This window comes from Mytilus trossulus, unplaced genomic scaffold (genome assembly GCF_036588685.1).
Source record: "Mytilus trossulus isolate FHL-02 unplaced genomic scaffold, PNRI_Mtr1.1.1.hap1 h1tg000128l__unscaffolded, whole genome shotgun sequence".
NCBI classification, from domain to species: Eukaryota; Metazoa; Mollusca; class Bivalvia; order Mytilida; family Mytilidae; genus Mytilus; species Mytilus trossulus.
Genome location: NW_026963301.1, coordinates 2427324 through 2449228, shown reverse-complemented (window position 1 = coordinate 2449228; position 21905 = coordinate 2427324). Strand labels below are relative to the sequence as shown.

General features: G+C 32.0%; 2 protein-coding genes across 3 annotated transcripts; one reads left to right on the top strand and one right to left on the bottom strand.

Annotated features, from left to right (window-relative positions):
- Nucleotides 1-1870: 1870 nt before the first annotated feature.
- On the bottom strand, nucleotides 1871-14493 carry LOC134700224 (COMM domain-containing protein 6-like). 2 transcript variants are annotated; one of them, XM_063561582.1, is made up of 8 exons: nucleotides 14308-14493; nucleotides 12675-12733; nucleotides 9949-10014; nucleotides 8205-8281; nucleotides 5075-5186; nucleotides 3841-3891; nucleotides 2605-2757; nucleotides 1871-2066 (listed from the first exon to the last, which is right to left on the bottom strand). In XM_063561582.1, exons 1-8 carry the CDS (start codon nucleotides 14336-14338, stop codon nucleotides 2016-2018), a joined length of 600 nt encoding a protein of 199 aa, XP_063417652.1. In that variant the 5' UTR covers nucleotides 14339-14493; the 3' UTR covers nucleotides 1871-2015. The 2 variants fall into 2 exon arrangements, with proteins under 2 accessions (XP_063417652.1, XP_063417653.1); XM_063561583.1 differs by lacking the exon at nucleotides 3841-3891 and having other exon boundaries at nucleotides 1883-2066; nucleotides 14308-14481.
- Nucleotides 14308-21301, top strand: LOC134700223 (ceroid-lipofuscinosis neuronal protein 5 homolog). The gene is made up of 5 exons (XM_063561581.1): nucleotides 14308-14488; nucleotides 17021-17198; nucleotides 18052-18274; nucleotides 19826-19915; nucleotides 20726-21301. The coding sequence occupies exons 1-5, from the start codon at nucleotides 14370-14372 to the stop codon at nucleotides 21175-21177; spliced, it is 1062 nt and encodes a 353-aa protein (XP_063417651.1). The 5' UTR covers nucleotides 14308-14369; the 3' UTR covers nucleotides 21178-21301.
- Nucleotides 21302-21905: the final 604 nt, after the last annotated feature.

Genomic DNA, 21905 nt, shown 5'->3' with positions numbered 1-21905 from the left:
CTACATACAAGAGGTCCCTTTTCCTGTTTTTTTCTGGCAAAAGTTGCTTCTTTTATTATATTCAATGAATATAGAGAAAGGCACACGAAAATTGTCTTCAAACCTTCTACAAGAACAACAATAAAACCAACATATGTGTTGGAGTGCAGAATTACTCCCACTTAAGACAAATCTGAGCCTACTGTAGCTGTTATAATACTCAGTACAAATGTAGCATGTAAAAAGCCATTGAATGAATGCATTATTTTTTTTGTAATTCGTTAACTCCAACTTGTCTGTATTTTGTAAACAGCACAAAAATTGAAAGAAGTTTTCAGCCTACAGTTGCATGAGTTGAGAAATCAATTTATTTATAAGCAAGTTCGACACATGTACAGCTGTAAAATATGTTACAGCTTTTCTATTTTCATTCTTAAAGTTACAATGGTTTCTGGTTTTTTATTGTCATATAAAACCATAATTTCTATATTATATCTCTGTTCCGGACCATATGAGTATTTGGACCATACGCGTATGGTCATGACCATATGGGTATATACTCATATGGTCCGACCATATGCGTATGGTCGGGGTAATTAACACTCTGTTATAGTTAACTTTTAATACTTCTAAACTCTTCATATGGTATGACCGTTCATTCAAAATACGCTATCATATTATAATAAAAAGATAAGCTAAATAAAAATAAGAAGTTTAACATAGTTAGTTTTACTTAATTGTCAAATTTAAAGTAAACACATTTTGTACCGATGGTCATTACCGATTTGTTATTTCGAGTAAATGGCAATATGTCGACTAAAAAATTAAATTCCAAAAAATTCTTAATGAACTGTTACAGAAGAAGTCACTGGAAAGTAGTATACTATTAGTTTATTTAAGTTGTGTTGTGAAGATGGTGTATTGCAGTCATTTTACGATATTTGAGATCTAGAGCTTCTTAAAAACACTGTAGACATCAGAATTGCCAAAGACCTTGGTATCACTGTACGCAGCTGCAAAAAAGGCTTTTTTATCACTCGCAAACAAAATGTTAAATGAAAATGATCGTGCAAAAACGCTATGATACCGTGTGGAAGTGAGTGTCATCCAAACCTATATGCACGAATGTAACTAGCGATGAAAACTAACTATGGCATCAATATTAAATTTTTACGTAGTTTTTTGGATTATAAAATTAAAAAATTGTCATGATTTAAACCATCACTGTTTTTTAGATAAAGTTTTTGTATTATTGAAACGTTTATAATGTAATTTGAAAAAATATATATACCTATATGGTCCAAATACTCATATGGTCCGGCCTGTTAATAACCAAACGAGTATTATACTCATATGGTCCAACCATAGGCATACGGTCGGACCATACACGTATGGTTGGACCATATGAGTATACGCATATGGTCATGACCATACGCGTATGGTCCAAATACTCTTATGGTCCGGAACATCTCCAGAACGCTTGATATTCGTATTTTCTCTCATATTATACAGACAATTACTGATTTTCTCTACCAACAAAGCTTTTGATCAAAAATTTTTAGGAAATGTCATATCCTACCCAGGCTCGTAGCCAGGAATTTCCAATGGGGGGTTATTTGGCCTCAAAAACTCGACTTTAACAGTCACAATTTGAAAAGAACGATTTGTTATTTTACTTCTTGACACCATTCTAATTAAAGTCATCTGGATGAGTCCACTATTTCTATAACAGTGGGATTGGTAGATGTAAATAACAAACTAACTTGACTATATTGCTGTTCTTATACATTTATGTTGGTGTAACTAAATACCAGTAGATAATTATTTTAAACATATTTGTTTATAGTGGATTGGGAAACAAGTTTTACAACTTATATTAATCCCTTTCCACTTAATTAGTGACAAATAAGAATACAATAAGCTTTAATTATAATTACATGTATGATATGTCTAAATACCTATATAACAAATATAAATAAAAACAATCAGATCTAAATGATATAAATTAAAATAAAATAATGTCCTTTGCTGTCCTGTCATACCATCTCCATACTTTTTGCCATCTCTTGTAGCTGCTTTGAGAGATTCTGCAAAACATGCAAAAAAATACTGTAAATTCAGAAATTAATGCGAGGTTTTTATTGTTGTAAAAAATGGGACTGGGTTGTAAATGCAATAATTTAAACTCGCATTTTGAAATATTTTATATGAATTTAACAGGATTTTTCTCAAAATCGTAAAAACTAAAATTGCATTTAAGTCTTAAATGACAAAATCGCAATAATAAATGCACACAATAATTTCTGAATTTACAGTAATCAAAGATTGTGAATAGGCAGTTCACATCCTTACCAATATTCCAATGCCCACAACTAGTAAAATTTTATTTTAGAAATAGTAGGTATTTCAAAATTATGTTTGGACACATGATAGAATGTTGGAATCTTGGTCTTTTGACAAGGTGTTGGAAAAGATTTTATTGCAAACTGAATAAGCAATGTCTTTGTGAAGGAAAATAAAATACACATAAATACTGATATAGAATATTTATGCAATGTCTGACATATAAAAATCAGATAGAGATCTTTATTTCAGTTATTGAGGGATATTTTAAAAGTATAATACCTTAAACTGTGGAATGGTCATTTCAAAGGCATGTGATGTTAGGTTTCCTGATGTATCTGCTACTTTTAAGGTCATAGCAACAAATGTTGAATTGAGATTCCTGCAGTCATCAGAGCTTACAGCAACTCCTAATTTCCACTGCATATCTATAAGCTAAAATAAAACAACTGATTAATATAAGATTTTCTTGTTTAGTTAAAAAGTTTTTTAAGTCACAATCTGTTTTTGTCTCAAAACTTCATTTATAAACATCATCTGTGGTTATTATCTGTACATGTGGTTCATCAGTGTTTCTCGTTTCTCGTTTCTTGTTTTTTATATAGATTAGACTGTTGGTTTTCCTGTTTGGATGGTTTTACACTTGTAATTTTTGGGGCTCTTCATAGCTTGCTACACTCCTTGTAGAAGACCATACTTGACCTATAATAAGTGACTTTTATGAATTGTGACTTGGATGGAGAGTTGTCTCATTGGCAAGCATACCACATCTTCCTATATCAATATAAGTCAATAAAGAAATGACAGTTTTAACATAAATAGTCAAAAATAAATTGAAAATTTATCATGATTTCAATTTCTATTTTTTTTCAATGCCAGCTTATGATTTCCACACACACAATCATAAATGTTATTTACAGTTAGTAACAGAGCTTAAATTATTATTCTTGCTAGAAACGTGTGGTACTGGCAGGGGTCGAATTAAATTTTTTATGTGAACTGGCCAGCCAGACCAGTGGACTAAAAGTCTACTGGTCTGGCTCCAAATCTACTGGTCCTAAAAAATGTGGTTCATTTGACAAACAGTAACATAAATAATAACCAATCCCCCCCACCCCCAATACCAGTAATTTATTTTTGCAGGTTTTTTGGTAAATAAATTGAAATTACCAAGCAGTTAGTGATTTTTATCGACAATTCTCTACTGGTCCACAGGACCACCAGCTGACAAAGTCTACTGGTCCTACAAAAATTCTAAGATCTTGGACCACCAGACCATTGCTAATTTGGACCCCTGTGGTACTGTTGAAATGAGGCATTTTGTATGTTTGTTCAACTAGTTGTGGTGACATTTTTTTTCAATTTGATAATTTCTTTAATCACAAACTGTCTAATTTGTAAAAGGTAAAATGAAAACAAATCATCCAAATTAAGGCCAATAAATTCAACTAGAAAAAAAAATACTTTAAAAAAATACAATCCATAAGATCTTAGAAAATATGACAGCACATAAATTACCTTTCCAACATCAAACATTGGAAAACTATGATCACTCCTCAATACATCTCCCTATAAAATGTAGAGTAAAAATCAGTAATTCTCATATTATTTTTTTTCATTTTTAGAAATACATGTAAAAAAATCCATTCTAACTTTTTATTATCAAAAATAGATGTGAAACAGCATTTCTTTTTTTTTTATTTGTATCCTTTTTACTTGTTTATCAGTGTATGGTTTTCTTGTTACTTTCCTAAAATTATCAAGTGATTAAGATACAGCATGCACTATTCTCCCAAATTTACAGCAAAAAGCTGCATTTGTGTGCACATGTCATAAGTCAGGAACCTCATGTTCAGTAGTTGTCAATTGTTGATGTGGTTCATAAGTGTTTCTTGTTTTTTATATAGATTATACCTTTGGTTTTCCTGTTTAAATGTTTTTTCACGCCCTATGCGACACATTGCGATAGCAGGAGTTGTAAGTTGTAACCTTTGGTTTTCCCGTTTAAATGTTTTTTTTAGTCATTTTTTGCAATAGTTAAGGCTGCCTGTTCAGTGTGAGCCAAGGCTAAATTGAAGACCGTACTTTGACCTATAATTGTTTTGTTTTATTTTTAAAAATTGTGACTCAAATGGAGAGTTGTCACATTGACACTCATACCACATCTTCTTATATCTGTTTCATTTGTTGGAATGGACAATACCCTTTCACCAATAAAGTCCAATAACTCCAAAAAGTCAACAATTGAAAAAGTCATCTTTTTTCGTCTATTCCATTTTCTGAGGGGAGATAACCTTTCTGACCTATTCTTATTGCCTTCTTCTGTTTTCAATCCGAAATTCTAACAATATATTGACAATTCAATACTGTTAAAATTTAGAATAATTATTTGCAGATACTGATAATCTCGGAACAATTAATTGCAGACATGTTTTTTTTAGAAGGACAAACAAGTAGCATTAATCCTTTAATAGTCTTTTTCTATTCAATAGTAAGTCATAACTGAGTTGTGGTTAGCTTATATACTGTAAATTCAGAAATTAATGTATGCATTTATTATGGTAATTTTAGACTAAAATGCACTTTTATTTTTTGCGATATTAAGAAAAATCCTGTTTTATTCATATAAAAAATCTCAAAATGTGAGTTTTAATTATTGTGAATAGAACCCTGTCACATTTTTCAATATAATAAAAACATCACAATAATTTCTGAATTTACAGTATTCTATCATGCAGATTATTGTCCTTACATATTCTTTCCAGTTCTGAGCTATATTCTCTGATGTTTCTTCTGTAAATTTTAAACTTGACAAAAGTTGCTTCTTCAAGCTGTCATGATGAACTCTCAGTTTACTTGCAGATCTGAAAATAATAATTATAGTAGTTATTACATTGGTTGCAATAAATTACATCAGTGTTCCAGCTAGGACGTTTGCAGAGGGTGTGGCGCCCGCCCTTTCCCGAGTGCCTCCCTGTGCCCTTTTTACAGTTTCCAGGGCGCCCTGTCTTTTTTTAAGAGCGATTGTATATTCATTTGTTCGTATTGATATGATATACGCTAAATTACTAAATTTTACCTGGGGAAAAGATTATGACTTTTATTACTACCCCAAGCTAATCAACAGTTACAACTGGTGTCATAATCTGTTGTAATAGGTTATCCGTTTATCGGATGGGTCATTAATGATCATCAACATTAATTTCTAAAAATAGAATCGGTCAGTCGGCAATTATCATTGAAGAAATGTGCATACAACAACTTGGGCACAATTTGCAATGTTCACCGTAGTTTCATGGAGGAAACGTAATGACAGAAAGTTGAAAACCATAAAAAACTTGTTGAAGACATTGTTTTACTTGTTTTCCGTCAAATAAACAGAAATTTCAGACGTATTTGTCATTGACTGCCCTCTTTTTTGATACGAATATAACAAAATCGTCCACTATTTTGTGATCCTATTTACATCATATTTACGTACTGTTTATAATCCTCCAAAGAAGGAGCACACCCGAATAAAGAAAGATAACTCAATCTGATTTTTTCCTAGCATTGAGTAACCCATTTACATATTCTAAAATATGTCTACATACTTCTTGCTTAAGAATATATATGTTTAGATATTTTGAGTTATGGGAAAAGTTAAAGAGGGTCTTAGTAGCAGTACTGGTAGGGTGCCTTGGTCATCTTTTTCTGTATTCTTTATTTTTGATACAATTTTTCACTGTTGCTATATATCCTAACATTGTGCATTTACTGAGCACAGCTGTTTTGTGCTGTATTGCCATTAAGCACAGCAGGGGTAGAAAGGTGAAACTAATAAAATGTGCCAGACCATATAAACAGATTGAAACATGTCACCTTTCAAAACATACTGCATATAAAGCTCAACTGTGCCAAGCAATGATCTAAAGACTTGTGTGACAAGCTGCTTGACAAGTTTTCAGCCTAAAAAGTAGAAAGATAAGAGTTCTATATGGGCTAATGTTGTTCTTGTATAACCTGTGATAAACACAATGTTTGATTAATATCGTCATCGATAAAGGCGGATCAAAATAAATTGTGAATGCGTAGAAAAAGATATAGTTCCTTACATGTTTTACATTAATTTCTTGAAAAAGCCATTTGCCAATGTAATAAAAAGAATAACTACATGTAATTAAAGAATTCAAATATCGAAAAATATTCAACTTATTACACAAAACACTGATAATTAACTCATGTGCTACCCACATTCTTAAATCAATGTGTTGTTAGGTCACTCATTGAATATTTGTCTCTAGATTTGAATTCTTCCATAAGTTATTCTATAATAAATGAAAATAACATGAATAATGTGAATGATTTGAAGTGTATTTCTGAATGATATAGTGACTAAAAGATATCAAAATATAAGTGTCATTTTACAGTCTGCAAAAATTATTCTACTTGCAAAAACATTTAAGATAGTCAATCTGCCTTTGAAAGTGTAATTTCTAATGAAAAAAAATATTTGCAAAAGTCCCCATTAATATCTTAATCAATTAATTTAAATTGTAACAGGGCACATTAATCATATAAGCTAAACACATTTATTCAAAACCAGTTGTTGGCATGACAAGGGTTATGTTCTTCTCATATATGTTATGATGGTATGATACTAAACCCCTAACAGGAAGGATTGTGCCTGATTTTCATATGATGAAATCATAATCTTTCAGTCAGTTTAATTGAAGCCTGGAGCTGGCATGTCAGTTAACTGCTAGTAGTCTGTTGTTATTTATGAATTATTGTCATTTTGTTTATTTTCTTTGGTTACATCTTTTGACATCAGACTGGGACTTCTCTTGAACTGAATTTTAATGTGCGTATTGTTATGTGTTTACTTTTCTACATTGGCTAGAGGTATAGGGGGAGGGTTGAGATCTCACAAACATGTTTAACACTGCCGCATTTTTGCACATGTCCCAAGTCAGGAGCCTCTGGCCTTTGTTAGTCTTGTATTATTTTAATTTTAGTTTCTTGTGTACAATTTGGAAATTAATACGGCTGTCATTATCACTGAACTAGTATATATATGAACGTAGTTTTCAATTTAGACTCGTTTATATATATATATATATATATATGTTATGGGGCCAACTGAAGGACGCCTCCGGGTGCGGGAATTTCTCGCTACATAGAAGACCTGTTGGTGACCTTCTGCTGTTGTTTTTTTCTACGGTCGGGTTGTTGTCTCTTTGACACATTCCCCATTTCCATTCTCAATTTTATTAATATAATTAGAGCTGTATGAAATAAACAAAATAATGATAAAATTGAAAATCAGTCATCAAATTATAGATATATCTTGCACTTTAATTTATCTCTCATCTTTGTATGATTCCTATTGTCAAGATTGCAGATTTGGTCATATCTAAAAATAGATTTTACCTGAATATTTTCAAATTCACACACATGTATCTCATCCAAAATCTGTTAGCCTATTTTTAACTTTCAAACATATTTTGTAGAGAAAGTAAAATCACAAAAATACTGAACTTGGAGGAAAATCAATTCGGAAAGTCCATAATCACATGGCAAAATCAAATAACAAAATGCATCAAAAACGAATGATGATCCTACCTATCATATTAAATTAATTCTTAATTTGATCTTGTACTAAATACACATGAAATATTTGCCAATGGACACAGTCTGCACCATTGGCCACTAGACAGATGCCCAAGATTAGTAAAATATCATTGGGACTAATAAATATTTGCAAAACTTTGTTCAGACACAGAAGAAAAATGTCTGAAAATTGGTCTTCAAACAAGAAGTTTAAAAAGATTGTGTTGCTGACTGCTTGACATAACAACAAACAGCAATGTGACAATGATATTTTAAAACAATTGTCATACCTGTATATATATTTGAGTATGTGTAGAATACTTTGAAAATCTTTATCTTCAATATGAATGTTGTTCTCTTCAAATCTCTGAAAGAAAAAAACATTAATTTGGTCATCATGGTCATAGGTAGTTATTGATATTTAGAAGTTATAATTAACAGATGAAGTATCAGACAAAGGATAGATGGATGGTTATAAGATACTGTCCAAATACTGTGTAATGAATTTTTCAAAAACTAAGGATTTTTTCAATCCTAGCTATATAGGCATAGATTACCTTAGCCGTATTTGGCACAATTTTTTTGAACTTCGTGTCCTCAAAGCTCTTCAAATATGTACTTGTTTGGCTTTATAACCATTTTGATCTGAGCGTCAACGATGAGTCTCATGTAGATGAAACGCATGTCTAGTACATTAAATTATAATTCTGGTGCCTAGTGTCAGTGTTTTACAAAAAACATTTGTACCATCTATTCAAATTAGTTTCATTTCCTTTTTTGAATTGTTTTACATTTTTTTTCATTGAGTAAACAGGAAGAGTAAATAATAAATACATTGTTTCTTTAACACACAATATATAGAGAATAATACATGGCAAAATCTGTATCATATGTCATATCATCCCGAGACACCAATATCAGCAGCCTGAGGGATGATAGTGGTTGAGGGTGGTACGGCATGTGATACTGATTGTGCCATGTTTTATACCTTTTATCATATATTTCAACAGGAGAGATATATTTTATGAACTGTTTTCTGTACATAGCACTGTGTTACCTTTAGTTCTACTAAAAGCCTTAAAAGAACTGCTCAATTACTTACTCCAAGCACCTGGGTTACCTTACAATTTTTGTGCTGTTGTTTTAAAAATATTTTGTTTATTATTGTATTTTTATTGTGTGTTTTGTATTTTTTATAGTTGCAGTTAGTGTGCCAAAAAATATGAAAACTTGACGTTCGTGACGTCACATGTACATACCAAATAATGACATAATTCAATAATGACGTCACTACTGAACGATAGATCTATTGGACCTATTTTGAGGAAAAATATTTCTGAAGCTTACATAAATAAAAACTGACTCTTGTAAAAAAAAAAAAAAAAAAATTTTTTTTAAATTTGGGGTGTGATAAAGGGTATGCAATAAAGGGTGCACATCAAAGTTGTGCAATATGGATTAAACAGCAGGCTATTCATCAAATATTCAAAACTACTGTATTTACTTCTAAACATATGATATATATATATATAGATTCTACCACTGCATCGAGTGTAATATGATATTTATCCACTCCAGACAGTTAAATTTTCAAATTTAAAGTCCGAGCTGCCGTGGATAAATATAGTATTACGCGAGGTTTGGTGGTGGAATCTGTTTCTCTAATGATTTTCTAACATTATGCAGGCAAACTTATTCCTTCTTTTCGAATGATCTGCAAAAAGATGTGTTCTTTCTATGTGACGTCGTCAGGTATGGTCGCCTTTTTTCATGCCATCACAATAGGAAATTCAGGGGAAAGCAAGAAAATTCGACGTCACAATCGAAATTTAACCAATGAAGTACTGAGATCAAACAAACAACGCGTTGATTAAATTTTTTTATACAATGGGTGCAGAAAGGGATAAATTGACGAAGAATTAGAGAAACATTGTACCACACATCAGAGAGTAGGCAGATAATTAAAGTGGAGACTTGGAATCTAGCAGTTGATATTCATCTAACCTTTTTAGTTTCATACAAAAAAATACTTACTTCTTTCAGTGTTTCAACATCAATGGCTGGAATTTTAAACTGTAGGAAAAATAAAACATCATGGCACTGAAAAATAAAAGAGAAAAGTTACTTCTGATGATAAGCATGGTTTTCAGTGACCTTGACTACCCATTAGGGTTTCATACAGTCAGTAAGTTATTTCTATTAGTCAGGGATAATACTTATACAAGCGATTTTTATTTACTGGTAAAGTTGTATTTTTTTTATGTAGAGTTATTTCCCTTAGAATGTCAGATTATTTCATAAATAAAATAAATGTCTTATTTTCTTCTTTTCTTGACTTCAATAGATTATCTGTCAGTAAAGAGGGGGATAAGAGGGGTCCTGATCCCGAAATCCCGGACTTAAAAAAACGAAATCCTGAGGTCCCGAATTTTCAATAAAGTAAATCCTGACGTCACAAAATCCGAAAACTAGAGGCTCTAAAGAGCCTGTGTCACTCACCTTGGTCAATGTGAATATTAAACAAAGGACGCAGATAGATTCATCACAAAATTGTGTTTTGGTGATGGTGATGTGTTTGTACATCTTACTTTACTGAACATTCTTGCTGCTTACAATTATCTCTATCTATAATGAACTTGGCCCAGTAGTTTCAGTGGAAAATGTTAAAAAAAATGTACAAATTTTATCAAAATTGTTAAAAATTGACTATAAAGGACAATAATTTCTTAGGGGGTCAATTGACCATTTTTGTCATTTGACTTATTTTTAGGTCTTACTTTGCTGTACATTATTGCTGTTTACATGTTTACAGTTTATCTCTATCTTTAATAATATTCAAGATAATATCAAAAAACTGCAAAATTTCATTAAAATTACCAATTCAGGGGCAGCAACCTAACAACGGGTTGTCCGATCCATCTGAAAATTTTAGTGCAGATAGATCTTACCCTGATAAACAATTTCATACCCTGTCAGATTTGATCTAAATGCTTTCAAATTGGTTTTTGAGTTATAAGCCAAAAACTGCATTTTACCCCTATGTTCTATTTTTAGCCGTGGTGGCCATCTTGTTTGGATAGCCAGGTCGCTGGACACATTTTATAAAGTAGATACCCAAAAGAAGATTTTGGCCAAGTTTGGATTAATTTGGCCCAGTAGTTTCAGAGGAGAAGATTTTTGTAAAAGATTACTAAGATTTACAAAAATGGTTAAAAATTTACTGTAAAGGGCAATAACTCCTAAAGGGGTCAACTGACCATTTCGGTCATGTTGACTCATTTGTAAATCTTACTTTGCTGAACATTATTGCTGTTAACAGTTTATCTCTATCTATAATAATATTCAAGATAATAACCAAAAACAGCAAAATTTTCTTAAAATTACCAATTCAGGGGCAGCAACCCAACAATGAGTTGTCCGATTCATCTGAAAATTTCAGGGCAGATAGTTCTTGACCTGATAATCAATTTTACACCCTGTCAGATTTGATCTAAATGCTTTGGTTTTTGAGTTTAAGCCAAAAAATTGCATTTTACCCCTATGTTCTATTTTTAACCATGGCGGCCATCTTGGTTTGTTTGCCATGTCACCGAACACTTTTTTTAAACTAGATACCCTAATAATGATTGTGGCCAAATTTGGTTATATTTGGCCCAGTAGTTTCAGAGGAGAAGATTTTTGTAAAAAATAACTTACATTTACGAAAAATGGTTAAATATTGACTATAAAGGGCAATAACTCCTAAAGAGGTCAACTGACCATTTTGGTCATGTTCACTTATTTGTAGATCTTACTTTGCTGTACATTATTGCTGTGTACAGTTTATCTCTATCTTTAATATTTTTCAAGATAATAACCAAAAACAGCAAAATTTCCCTAAAATTACCAATTCAGGGGCAGCAACCTATCAACCGGTTATCCGATTTATCTGAAAATTTCAGGGCAGATAGATCTTGACCTGATAAACAATTTTACTACCATGTCAGATTTGCTCTAAATGCTTTGGTTTTTGAGTTATATGCCAAAAACTGCATTTTACCCCATTGTTCTATTTTTAGCCATGGCGGCCATCTTGGTTGGTTGGCCGGGTCACTGGACACATTTTTTAAACTAGATACCCCAATGATGATTGTGGCCAAGTTTGGTTAAATTTGGCCCTGTAGTTTCAGAGGAGATGATTTTTGTAAAAGTTAACGCAGGACGACGACAGACGACGCTGGACGCCAGGTGATGAGAAAAGCTCACTTGGCCCTTCGGGCCAGGTGAGCTAAAAAGGATGCCCGGATCCTGAAAGGGTCGATCCCGAAATCCTGAGCTTAAAAAACACCCAATCCCAGAGTCCGGATAAAGGTCCTATCCCCTCTCAGTAAAGGTTGTCTCTCCCATCCATAAAAATATCACTTTGTGATCAATGAAAATCTCATGTGTTTATCAAAATATTGCTCATTTACCTCGTTTACAAGCTTCCAAGGGGCAATTTTTGAAGGACTTGTCTGGTGGGTTAACATCTGTGTGCAGTAGATTTCTTTGTCTATTTTTTTTAAATAAAAGGTTGAAATGTTATAAAAAATACAATTGGCAATCCAGAAGAAATGTTGACCTTGGCTCCAAACACTTGTTAAATAGGTTGGGAAATTATCTTATTGTCCTGTTTATTATGATTGGCTTTTCAACATACAATGTAAGTTCATGCATTCAAACTTTTTGAAAATAGATAAAATTTCTGTTCAGAATTTATATTTTCTGCCCCAAATACTTACAATATCTGAGAAAACTTCAGTTGGTAATCTGTTTAATATATCGATTGTGTGATCACATCCTAAAACATAAAAATTATATTTTTTATTCATTGACCATGTTGACATTGTACATGTTGTGCATGATATTAAAGAAAGTCTGAATCTGCTTTTAACTCATAGAGGTCTAAACTTGTAAGTTTTAGGATTTGTCTCCCTTTAATGTCAGACAAATTATGACTTGAATAAGTCCAATATTGTTAAACAAGAAATAATTGACCAGAATAAAAAAGTTGCAAATATCGACTCCTACAAGTCGATGAGTGATCAAAATTGGTTAACTTCAAGACCCACGCATACTTATAAGGAGGTCATGCATCTAATTCAAATAATGACTATTATGACAACATTGAAAGCCAATGCTTTGGGCCACAATTAAAAATATTTTGGTTTGCCCAAACCCTACCCAAAGGTTGAAACAGTGGGAAGGTAGGTAGGCATTTTCTTTTTTTTTTCAAAAAGAGAAACTGAAGTATCAGGTGTTTATTAGTCTTCATGCCTATCTGATTAAAAAAAAAACTTCTTCAAATCAGGACAATAAAAGAATTTTAGTAGGCAGCTTTTTTCTGGGTAGGTAGCGTTAGGGCAAACAAACCTATTCTTTTTTATGGCCTTGTCTTCTAAAGAAAAATATGAATGAGTGTCTAAAAAATCGGAGATATTGTTAATTAACCTTACAATGCAACCACCTGGAATCACACTTAATGAGGTAAAACATCTGTGTTTAGTAAGGATGTTCAATTAGATAATTAAATATAGATAGCTCAAGTCCTTGTGAACTCTCATACAGGTTTTTGCTGTCATAGGTGGTGTAGTTTGGCCACAAAGTAACATTAAGTTTTTTCACCAACATAAATAGACCTAAACAAGTCTGTCATTTTCTGACTTAGATAAGTCTAAAATTGAAACTACATTTTTATAATAAATACATGTTTCGACTTATTTAAGTCAAAAACAAAAATCGACTTGTTTATGTCTGAGCTCTGACCGTCTAAGGTAGGCAATTCTATTTATCATGTTTACATTTTAAAATAGTTTAATCTTTAATGCTGAACATCCTGATCATTATTTTTTTTGCAACTGTCAATGACCGTGATCAAGGATATGTGTCTAAATCCAAATGATTGACCTTTCCTTTATTTTACTGTAAACAAATCCCTATTCCTAATCAATCTTACTGTTAAATTTATTAGAGTATTAAACATGTTAAAGTGGGATTATTGATTGTTCTAAATAAAAAATAATGTGCTTGTACATCATTGTGTACATATATGTTCATTGAACTTCTGGTAACATTTCTTTTTTTAGACTTCAAAAGAGAATTTAAACTTTAAAGAGAGTAAAGACATAATGGGCGTTGATCTACTGCCTCTGCAGTGTCAGTACATGTATATTAAGACTGTCGCACTGATAAAAGTATAATTTACAGTAGTCTGAGTAGACACCTGTACATAACCAGCAGTCCTGACCTATGGACACCATGTGATAAATACAGGACTATCTTGTGACAATATTTGATTACCGATAAATGTAGTTATACGATTTTGTAACACTAATTGTGACGAAAAATTAAAGATAGCAAAATTGTGATCAGAACCTTGTGGTAATTTCTCAAGAACTTCCGCCATAACCGGATTTTAAATCATAAATAGAGCATTTATGAATAAACAAACTGGCGATATGGATACAATTCTGGATAAATATTGGATACTAATTTGCTGTGTTATAGCATTTTTAGCAGGAACTTCTCTTGCAGGTCCTTGGCCAGCTCCGTACAAGTAAGTAATTCTAAAACTGTATTGTACTCGGATATGGCCAAGTAAAATATACGGAAAAGATAATTTTAATAATCAGGATGATGTGAGCCGAGGATGTGAGTTTCAAAATCGTAGCTGACACATAAACGTCAAGTTGGTTACTTGTTCCTTATTCCTTTTTCGTTACTTATTCCTTATTTCTTATTCGTTACTTATTCCTTATTCCTTATTCATTATTCGTTACTTACAAGTTCCTTATTCGTTACTTATTCCTTTATTTGACAAAATACATTAATTCACATGTATATGTTACAGTGAATTTGTATAATCAGTGAATATGTAGAAACCCTGAATTTTCAGGGATTATGTAGAATCACTTGCTAGTTTAGGGATTATATATAATCACTAAAATTTTCAGGGATTATGTATAATCACTAGAAAAAACGTCAGGGATTCTACATAATAACTGAGACTACTCATGATAACACATTATTATAGTAGTCTCAGATAATAACTGAAATGAAGAAATAGTTTTATTTATAAAGAAAATAAATAAAATTGAAATTATTTATTCAATAAAATCACATAACAACATCATTATAAAGTAACATCATCACATTGTAAAATGTTAAGCACAATATATCAAAATAATAACCCATTTTTTTTTTAAATGTTAGGCACACTACATGAAAATGTGAAACACAATATATCAAAATAAAATGCTTCAAATCTGTTTTTACCACAATATCCACATTTTAGAAAACCTTTTCCTGCACATATCAAATCAGATTTTAACGACACGCCTAAATGAAATACAGTGTTCAGTAAAACATCTGAATGTACCCCCAACAAAAGATGGGAATTTGCAACCTTGAACCGGTTCAAGCAAGAAAGATACCATGTTTTGTAGTCAGGTTATATCATTTTTCAGACTTTTTTTAATCAATTGTACATGTCATTATGTTTTTGGGGTTTCCCTTTCCTTTTTTACCATTTGGAATTGCTATAAGAATATTACACCAAATGCAAGCTTCCTCTAAAATTTGTTTCTATGTGTCAATCCTAAGTTCTGCCTGTTTTTCCTACATTTAGATGCCTAAGTTCTCATAGTTTGAATGTCTTGTTCATTTAAAAAAAAACACACATAAAACAGATGTTCCCTAATCTTCTTCACCATTTGCTTTACATGTATCACAAATAACATGCTTTGTGGATTTAAAAATAAATTGTTTTACATTGTCATTTCGGGGCCTTTTGTAGCTGATTATACGGTATGGGCTTTGCTCATTGTTGGAGGCTGTACGGTGACATATAGATGTTAATTTCTGTATCATTTTGGTCTCTTGTTGACAGTTGTCTCATTGGCAATAACACCACATCTTTTTTACCTGAATATTTATTTGACGCTGGCTTTTAATAAACAAACAGTACATGTAAAGCTATTGCTATAAAGGGGTTGATATTATTTATTTTGTAGTCTTCAACTTTATCTCGAAACCCTGTGTTGGTTATATCTTCTAGATCATCCTCTGTGTTTAAAAGCAAAATTATTTCATCTGGCAAGGAATTAATGAAAGAAGAAAATATAATTTGTCTATATTTTTTTTTTATCAAACAAACTTTAAGGATCATTAAATTATTCCTAATCCCTGAAATCATATTAGGGAATTTGTAGAATAATTATTTAAAAGTTCAGTGAATATGTAAAATCACTGGTCATTTTCAGGGATTATGTATAATTACTAATGATTTTAGTGATTCTACATATTCCCTGAAAAATCAGGGATTCTACATAATCCCTATTTATACAAATTCACTGTAACATATACACGTTTGGTCTGGAATGATTGAATTTTAATTATTGAAACCATAGAGTTCATGCTCATAATGATGAACAACCACTTTGAATTATAATAGGCCCTTTACAGTGTTTTCTCGAAAATAATGCGAAATTTTGACTGACTGGCTGGCAATTTTATTCACAATTTTATACATTCAAAATATAACCAATTTTACAAAGGACTATATATAAGAGCCATATTGCATATGAATCCCCTTGCAGCGAAACAAAACTATAATCATTAATAGTTTAGTTTTTTTCAAATTTTGTGGCATCTATCATTTATCTCGTTTCTATGAAAAATGTATATAAACTAGTAAAGAATGCTTATACTTCATAATTATCTAACTAAGTTTGTAACATCAAAAAAATCAGTCATATATATAGATATCAAGAGACAAAGAGGCAATTGATAATTAAAAAAATATGTGAAAGATTGTAAGATATGAATTTCAAGTAGAGTATACCATATCATTTCAGGGTTGAGTTCAATATCATAGTACCTACGTAGTGCTACGTAGATTTTGACTATTGAACGTGTCGCTATAGACTAGTTGCTACATAAATATTGATACCAGCTACGTTCGTAGCCGTAGCTAAGTACGATATTGAACTTAACTCAGCTGCAGGATAAACAAACGACTCAATCGTTTAAGCATCGCAACTGAATTGTTAGTACCTATTGTTCAATTCAATATGTTATATAATTCTAGGCGCTATACTGTAAGACCTCAGTCAAACCCATTCTGTAATGCAGGTGTCATTTCGTTCTGCCCGACGGGCGAGCCAGATAATATCATGCCCGAATTCAATTCCGGCGATGCCATAGAAATATATGCTCTGAAGAAACCTGTCTGGCAATTTAAATTTGGTGATGTTCTTGGAAAACTTGTAAGTTAATTTACATGATTTATTACATTCATTTTATTACTATATATATGTTCTTTCTATTATATCTAGTACCTAAAATTCCGAATCAAATATGGCTAATCTAAATTGGAGTTTCTTGAAGGATTCTTATCATATATTTGAAAGTTCAAGTCATAGTATTTTACTATGAGTCTACTATGCTGAAAATGTTTATCAATTATTTATAACGACTCGAACGTGGAAGTCTTATTAGACAGTCCTTCGTGGCTCGTTTGTTAAACAAAAAGCTGTAACTTTGAAATGCAAAAAAGCTAAAAATTAAATATCAATAAATAAAATATAAATTACATACAAATATGGAGATAATTCTAGTGTAGTACTGAAGAAATACATGACTATTACTAAAATATAGATTATGGAAGATACAGTTAGACGAAGGGACTCGGTTCAAAAAAGAAATATCTGAGATTGTTTATTTTTCTGTGATCATTTATAATTTTCTTGTCTGCTTTCATTATTACATTTTCAAAGTGACACCCTTCCAATCGACCACCAAATTAGTCCATGTTCACTAGTAACTGTAAGATGCTGTAAATTTAAGCTTTTGCTTGTCGGATGAACAGAGTAGAAAAATAGAATCATTTCAACTCGCACTATTTACACATTTCTCCGTGATGCAAGTCAACACCGAATGTCGTACATCTGAGAAAAATGGATATCAATGCAAAATATTCTTTTGAATAAGCGACTTGATCAAACATGAAATGTAAAAATTACTGTGAGTATAGAAAAGTATTAACGATACAAATACGTGCCGTTCATTTAGCTTTACACCGATAAAATGTGTGGTTAGTTTTACTTTTACCAATTTCAGAATATAATGCACGATGCTTTAGGATTTAAAAATCTGAACACTGGTATGAATTACACCATGGAATGGTATGAGCTATTTCAACTTATGAACTGTACGTTTGCACATGTGCTGAAAAATGAGTCAATACAGTGGTGTAATCAAGGAGCTGTGTGCATCTACCCTGGAATCAAGGACAGATTATGGTCAGAAAATGGAACATTAGCAAAAATAGCAACAACTACAGGTACTAGACGTTCGGAATTAGTGATCAAAGATATTTAAGGAGAAGCAGCATGTGATTTTACTTTCTAACAACAATGACAACATACTAAATCGTATCTTGTTATATCGTTTGTGCAGTGCCTGTAATGGTTAAACCCCACCATATTCTGTGCAGGTATCAAGTATTTGGACAGTTTTGACCGTGTGATTTTCGTCTATTTTGTATGTCTTTTTTCGAATGTTGGTGCATGGCTATAGTGTGTATATAGTTTGGTGTAAAGCCAAGTTTTTTTTGTTGTTTTTTTTTTTGGGGGGGGATTCTTTTTATTAATATGCGTTATGTTGCTAAATTTTGTAAACGACACTATAATCCTAAATAAGTAACTATATACTAGGTTTGTTCAGTATACATGTTAGAATCATCATTCCCATATAGCAGCACTAGCGAAATACTTATTAAGGTTAGTTTGTATGCATGTTTAGGGGATCAGGGGTTCGATCCCTCCTTATTGAGCTAAATGCACAGTTCATGCATAAATTCAGGAACGAAAACCCGATGTTCAGTGCATGGTTGTCGATTGTTGATGTCGTTTCTTGTAAACAAAATCATAGATTAGACCGTTGGTTTTCCTGTTTGAATGGTTTTACACTAGTCATTTTTTGGGAGGCTTCATAACTTGCTGTTCGGTGTGAACCCAGGCTCCGTGTTGAAGGCCGTACTTTGACCTATAACGGTTTACTTTTTCAAATTGTGACATGTATAGAGAGTTGTCTCGTGTTGTGTTTAAAAGGGAAAATTTGACTGCCCAAAAAAACTATATTTTCTTATTTTCAACAAGCATTTTGTTCATATGTTTGTCTTAAAGTCGCAGACCATGGACGTGGTTTTCTCTAGCAAGTTTAAATATTATTATAGTTGATCCTTCAGTAATTAGGTGTTGATACTTGATTTTAAACTCGAGATTGATTGTTGCTTGAATGACGTCCAGCAGCAAATATTTCATGCATATCTGTAATAGGTAAGTCCTGCAATGTGGTTCATACGAATTAAAAGACCACAAATTGAGTTTAACATTGGGAAATGAGGACATGTTGGGCAATTGCAATCTTAGCTAGCTAAGCGTAATAAACCGCCTATCTTCTCTTCGATGGGCTGAATCCAAGCTCTTGACTAGCAAAAAATTAACAGGCAGATATGTACACATAGTATGTTGTGTTAATCTTTTTGATCGCAACAAAATTGCTCTCTTCTTATTTCATTAAATGGTTCTAATTTTTCCTCTAATTTTTCTCGGTGATGTCAAATTCAGATTGTGAGATAATCTAAAGATAAATTTTCATTTGGCTGAAAAACTGTTTTCATAGTTTAAATTTTTTGAAACTAATGAAATATACCTCTTTTTTACAAAGCATAATAAGGACTACAATTAACCATATCATTTTTGATCTATATTGATAAATAAAGACCAGGCTGATAAAAAAAAAAATTAGGTCGTTAGGTTACTGTCTCATTAACATTAACCCAGATTACTGTTTTTTTCATATCATCGATATTTTGTATTTCTTTTTTCAGGATCAGTTTTCAATAGTTTTTCTGACTGGGTTCTTTGGGATAACAGGACTGGTTTGTTCTACGAAACATGGACTGTAAAAGATAAACCAGGTGTGTACTTGAATTATTTATTGACTATGCTGAACTTATCTATACATAAAGGGTACAACAGATACAGTTAAATCCGCTTCATGTATTGACTTACATGCAAAAATTAACAACAAAAACAAGTTGAAAACAAAACTAAATATGAAAAGAGATGATTTCAGCTAGGCCATTGTATACTTTTTATTTTTACGTAGTAACATTCCAGCACCGCCTGCATACGGAGTTTAGATCTTTCTATTGATAAGATGTTCATTAATGGAGGATTGCTCCTCACAAAGAAGATATTAAACCAAGATTTCCAAATGTTGAAGTGATGAAGATGAAATCAATCGCATCGTAAATCTAAAGCTAAGTTGGTTGACTATTATAAAGACTATCTGTTACAGCGATGACGACAGATATGTTCCAATTGTCGTAACTACATACAATCCTTTCTCCTTTCTCCCGAAATCTACTTATCTAATAAGAACCTATCATCGGGTTTGTACTTACATGAACAATATATACGAAGGATGCCATATATGGAGCTAGACCAGCTTACCCTTCTGGGCCCATGCTTGTCTGGCAAAACAGCCGTTGGACGTCAGAGTAATCTCGTACTATACCTTTTTAAGAAACTACAGCGTGCAAATATTGCTATCAAATATGAATTTCGAGTTTATTAAAGAAAATCTGATTTCACTGTATTTTATTTTTTCATGTCAATTGAATTGTTTGCTTTGTTTTAGATGGGAATACTACATGAATCTGATTTTACTGTATGTATTTTTTTTCATATTGCACTTTGAACTATTTATTTTGTTTTTTTTTTAGATGGGAATACTTGGTTTGAGCCTTTTGACTGTGCTAGCTGGGTAATACGTGCATTGGATAAATTCGGTCGACTTGGTGTCAGTTTTAATCAAAGTGTTCATTTGAACTATACCAAAATCAATCTCTATTCTGACCAACCACAATATGTAGGAACGTCGGCTGAAGTGTTTGACAAAAGTGCAAATAAAACAATGAAAGCTTCTGCAAAACATATAGTGGATTTTTACTCAAAATTCCAGTCACAGAAAAAATGGGAAGACTTAGCTATAGAAATAATAGAAGATTTATATGAAATATTCGAAAAAAATGAGCCTTTCTTCTTGTACTACAATGATGCATACTGGCTTCTTAATTTGACATCTCCAATAGCTAAACTGACATACGAAGAAAGTCCCTTACCGAAACCAGGACAGATAGATAACAAGCTATACTTTGAAAATCATTTACCATGAATATATTACAGTACATAGCAATGCGAATGTTTCACAACAGAAATTCAGATTTCATTATTTTGTAAATAGAAGCATGTGTGATAGGTAAATGAAAGGTTCTACAACGGTTTTCAAACAATTATGTGGTGCAGTTTGAGATACTCAGTAATTAAAACAAGTGATCATTATATTGTCTTTATTCATTTTATAACTATCTTGTATTCTACATATAGTTTTATCTTTATACCAGTCCTCTGCATTGGAACTATTTTGTTTATTATATGTACTGCTTTCCAGTATGTTATTTTTGACTGGGACCGAGTTATTGATGATACATCTTAACGTAAAACATTATATGAATCATTTTGTAAATAATTCCGCTGATAATGGTGCTAGGACCATCTTAAAATTGCAGTGGGGCAGTGTTCTTTGTTGAAGACCTCACTATGAATTTGTGAGGGAGATCAACAATAAAAACGCTGTCCCTTTGCTTTTTGTGTGTCAGTTTTTGCTGATTGTGTGTCATGGATGGATACCCTAATATCCTTTTTGTTTCCCCCCCTCTAAACTGGTAATTGGCAAATACCCCATTGTGAGCATGATATATTTATATGATAACACAAACGATGAATTTCAAGGTTTATCATGTACATGGCTTGTTGACAAGCCTTGGAAGTATAGCATGTTCAGAATGTATTCTTTGCTAACACAAGGACATGATGACTATGTTTTTTTCTACTATGTCATAT

Excerpts from the sequence above, each read along its gene's own strand:
- LOC134700224 (XM_063561582.1), bottom strand. The coding sequence starts at position 14,338 with ATGGCGGAAGTTCTTGAGAAATTACCACAAG. Across the intron at positions 8,282-9,948 it reads ATGTTGAAACACTGAAAGAA|AGATTTGAAGAGAACAACAT; the intron begins GTAAGTATTTTT and ends TTTTTCTTTCAG. Across the intron at positions 2,067-2,604 it reads TGACCATTCCACAGTTTAAG|AATCTCTCAAAGCAGCTACA; the intron begins GTATTATACTTT and ends CATGTTTTGCAG.
- LOC134700223 (XM_063561581.1), top strand. The coding sequence starts at position 14,370 with ATGAATAAACAAACTGGCGATATGGATACAATTCTGGATAAATATTGG. Across the intron at positions 17,199-18,051 it reads GTGATGTTCTTGGAAAACTT|AATATAATGCACGATGCTTT; the intron begins GTAAGTTAATTT and ends TACCAATTTCAG. Across the intron at positions 19,916-20,725 it reads GACTGTAAAAGATAAACCAG|ATGGGAATACTTGGTTTGAG; the intron begins GTGTGTACTTGA and ends TTTTTTTTTTAG.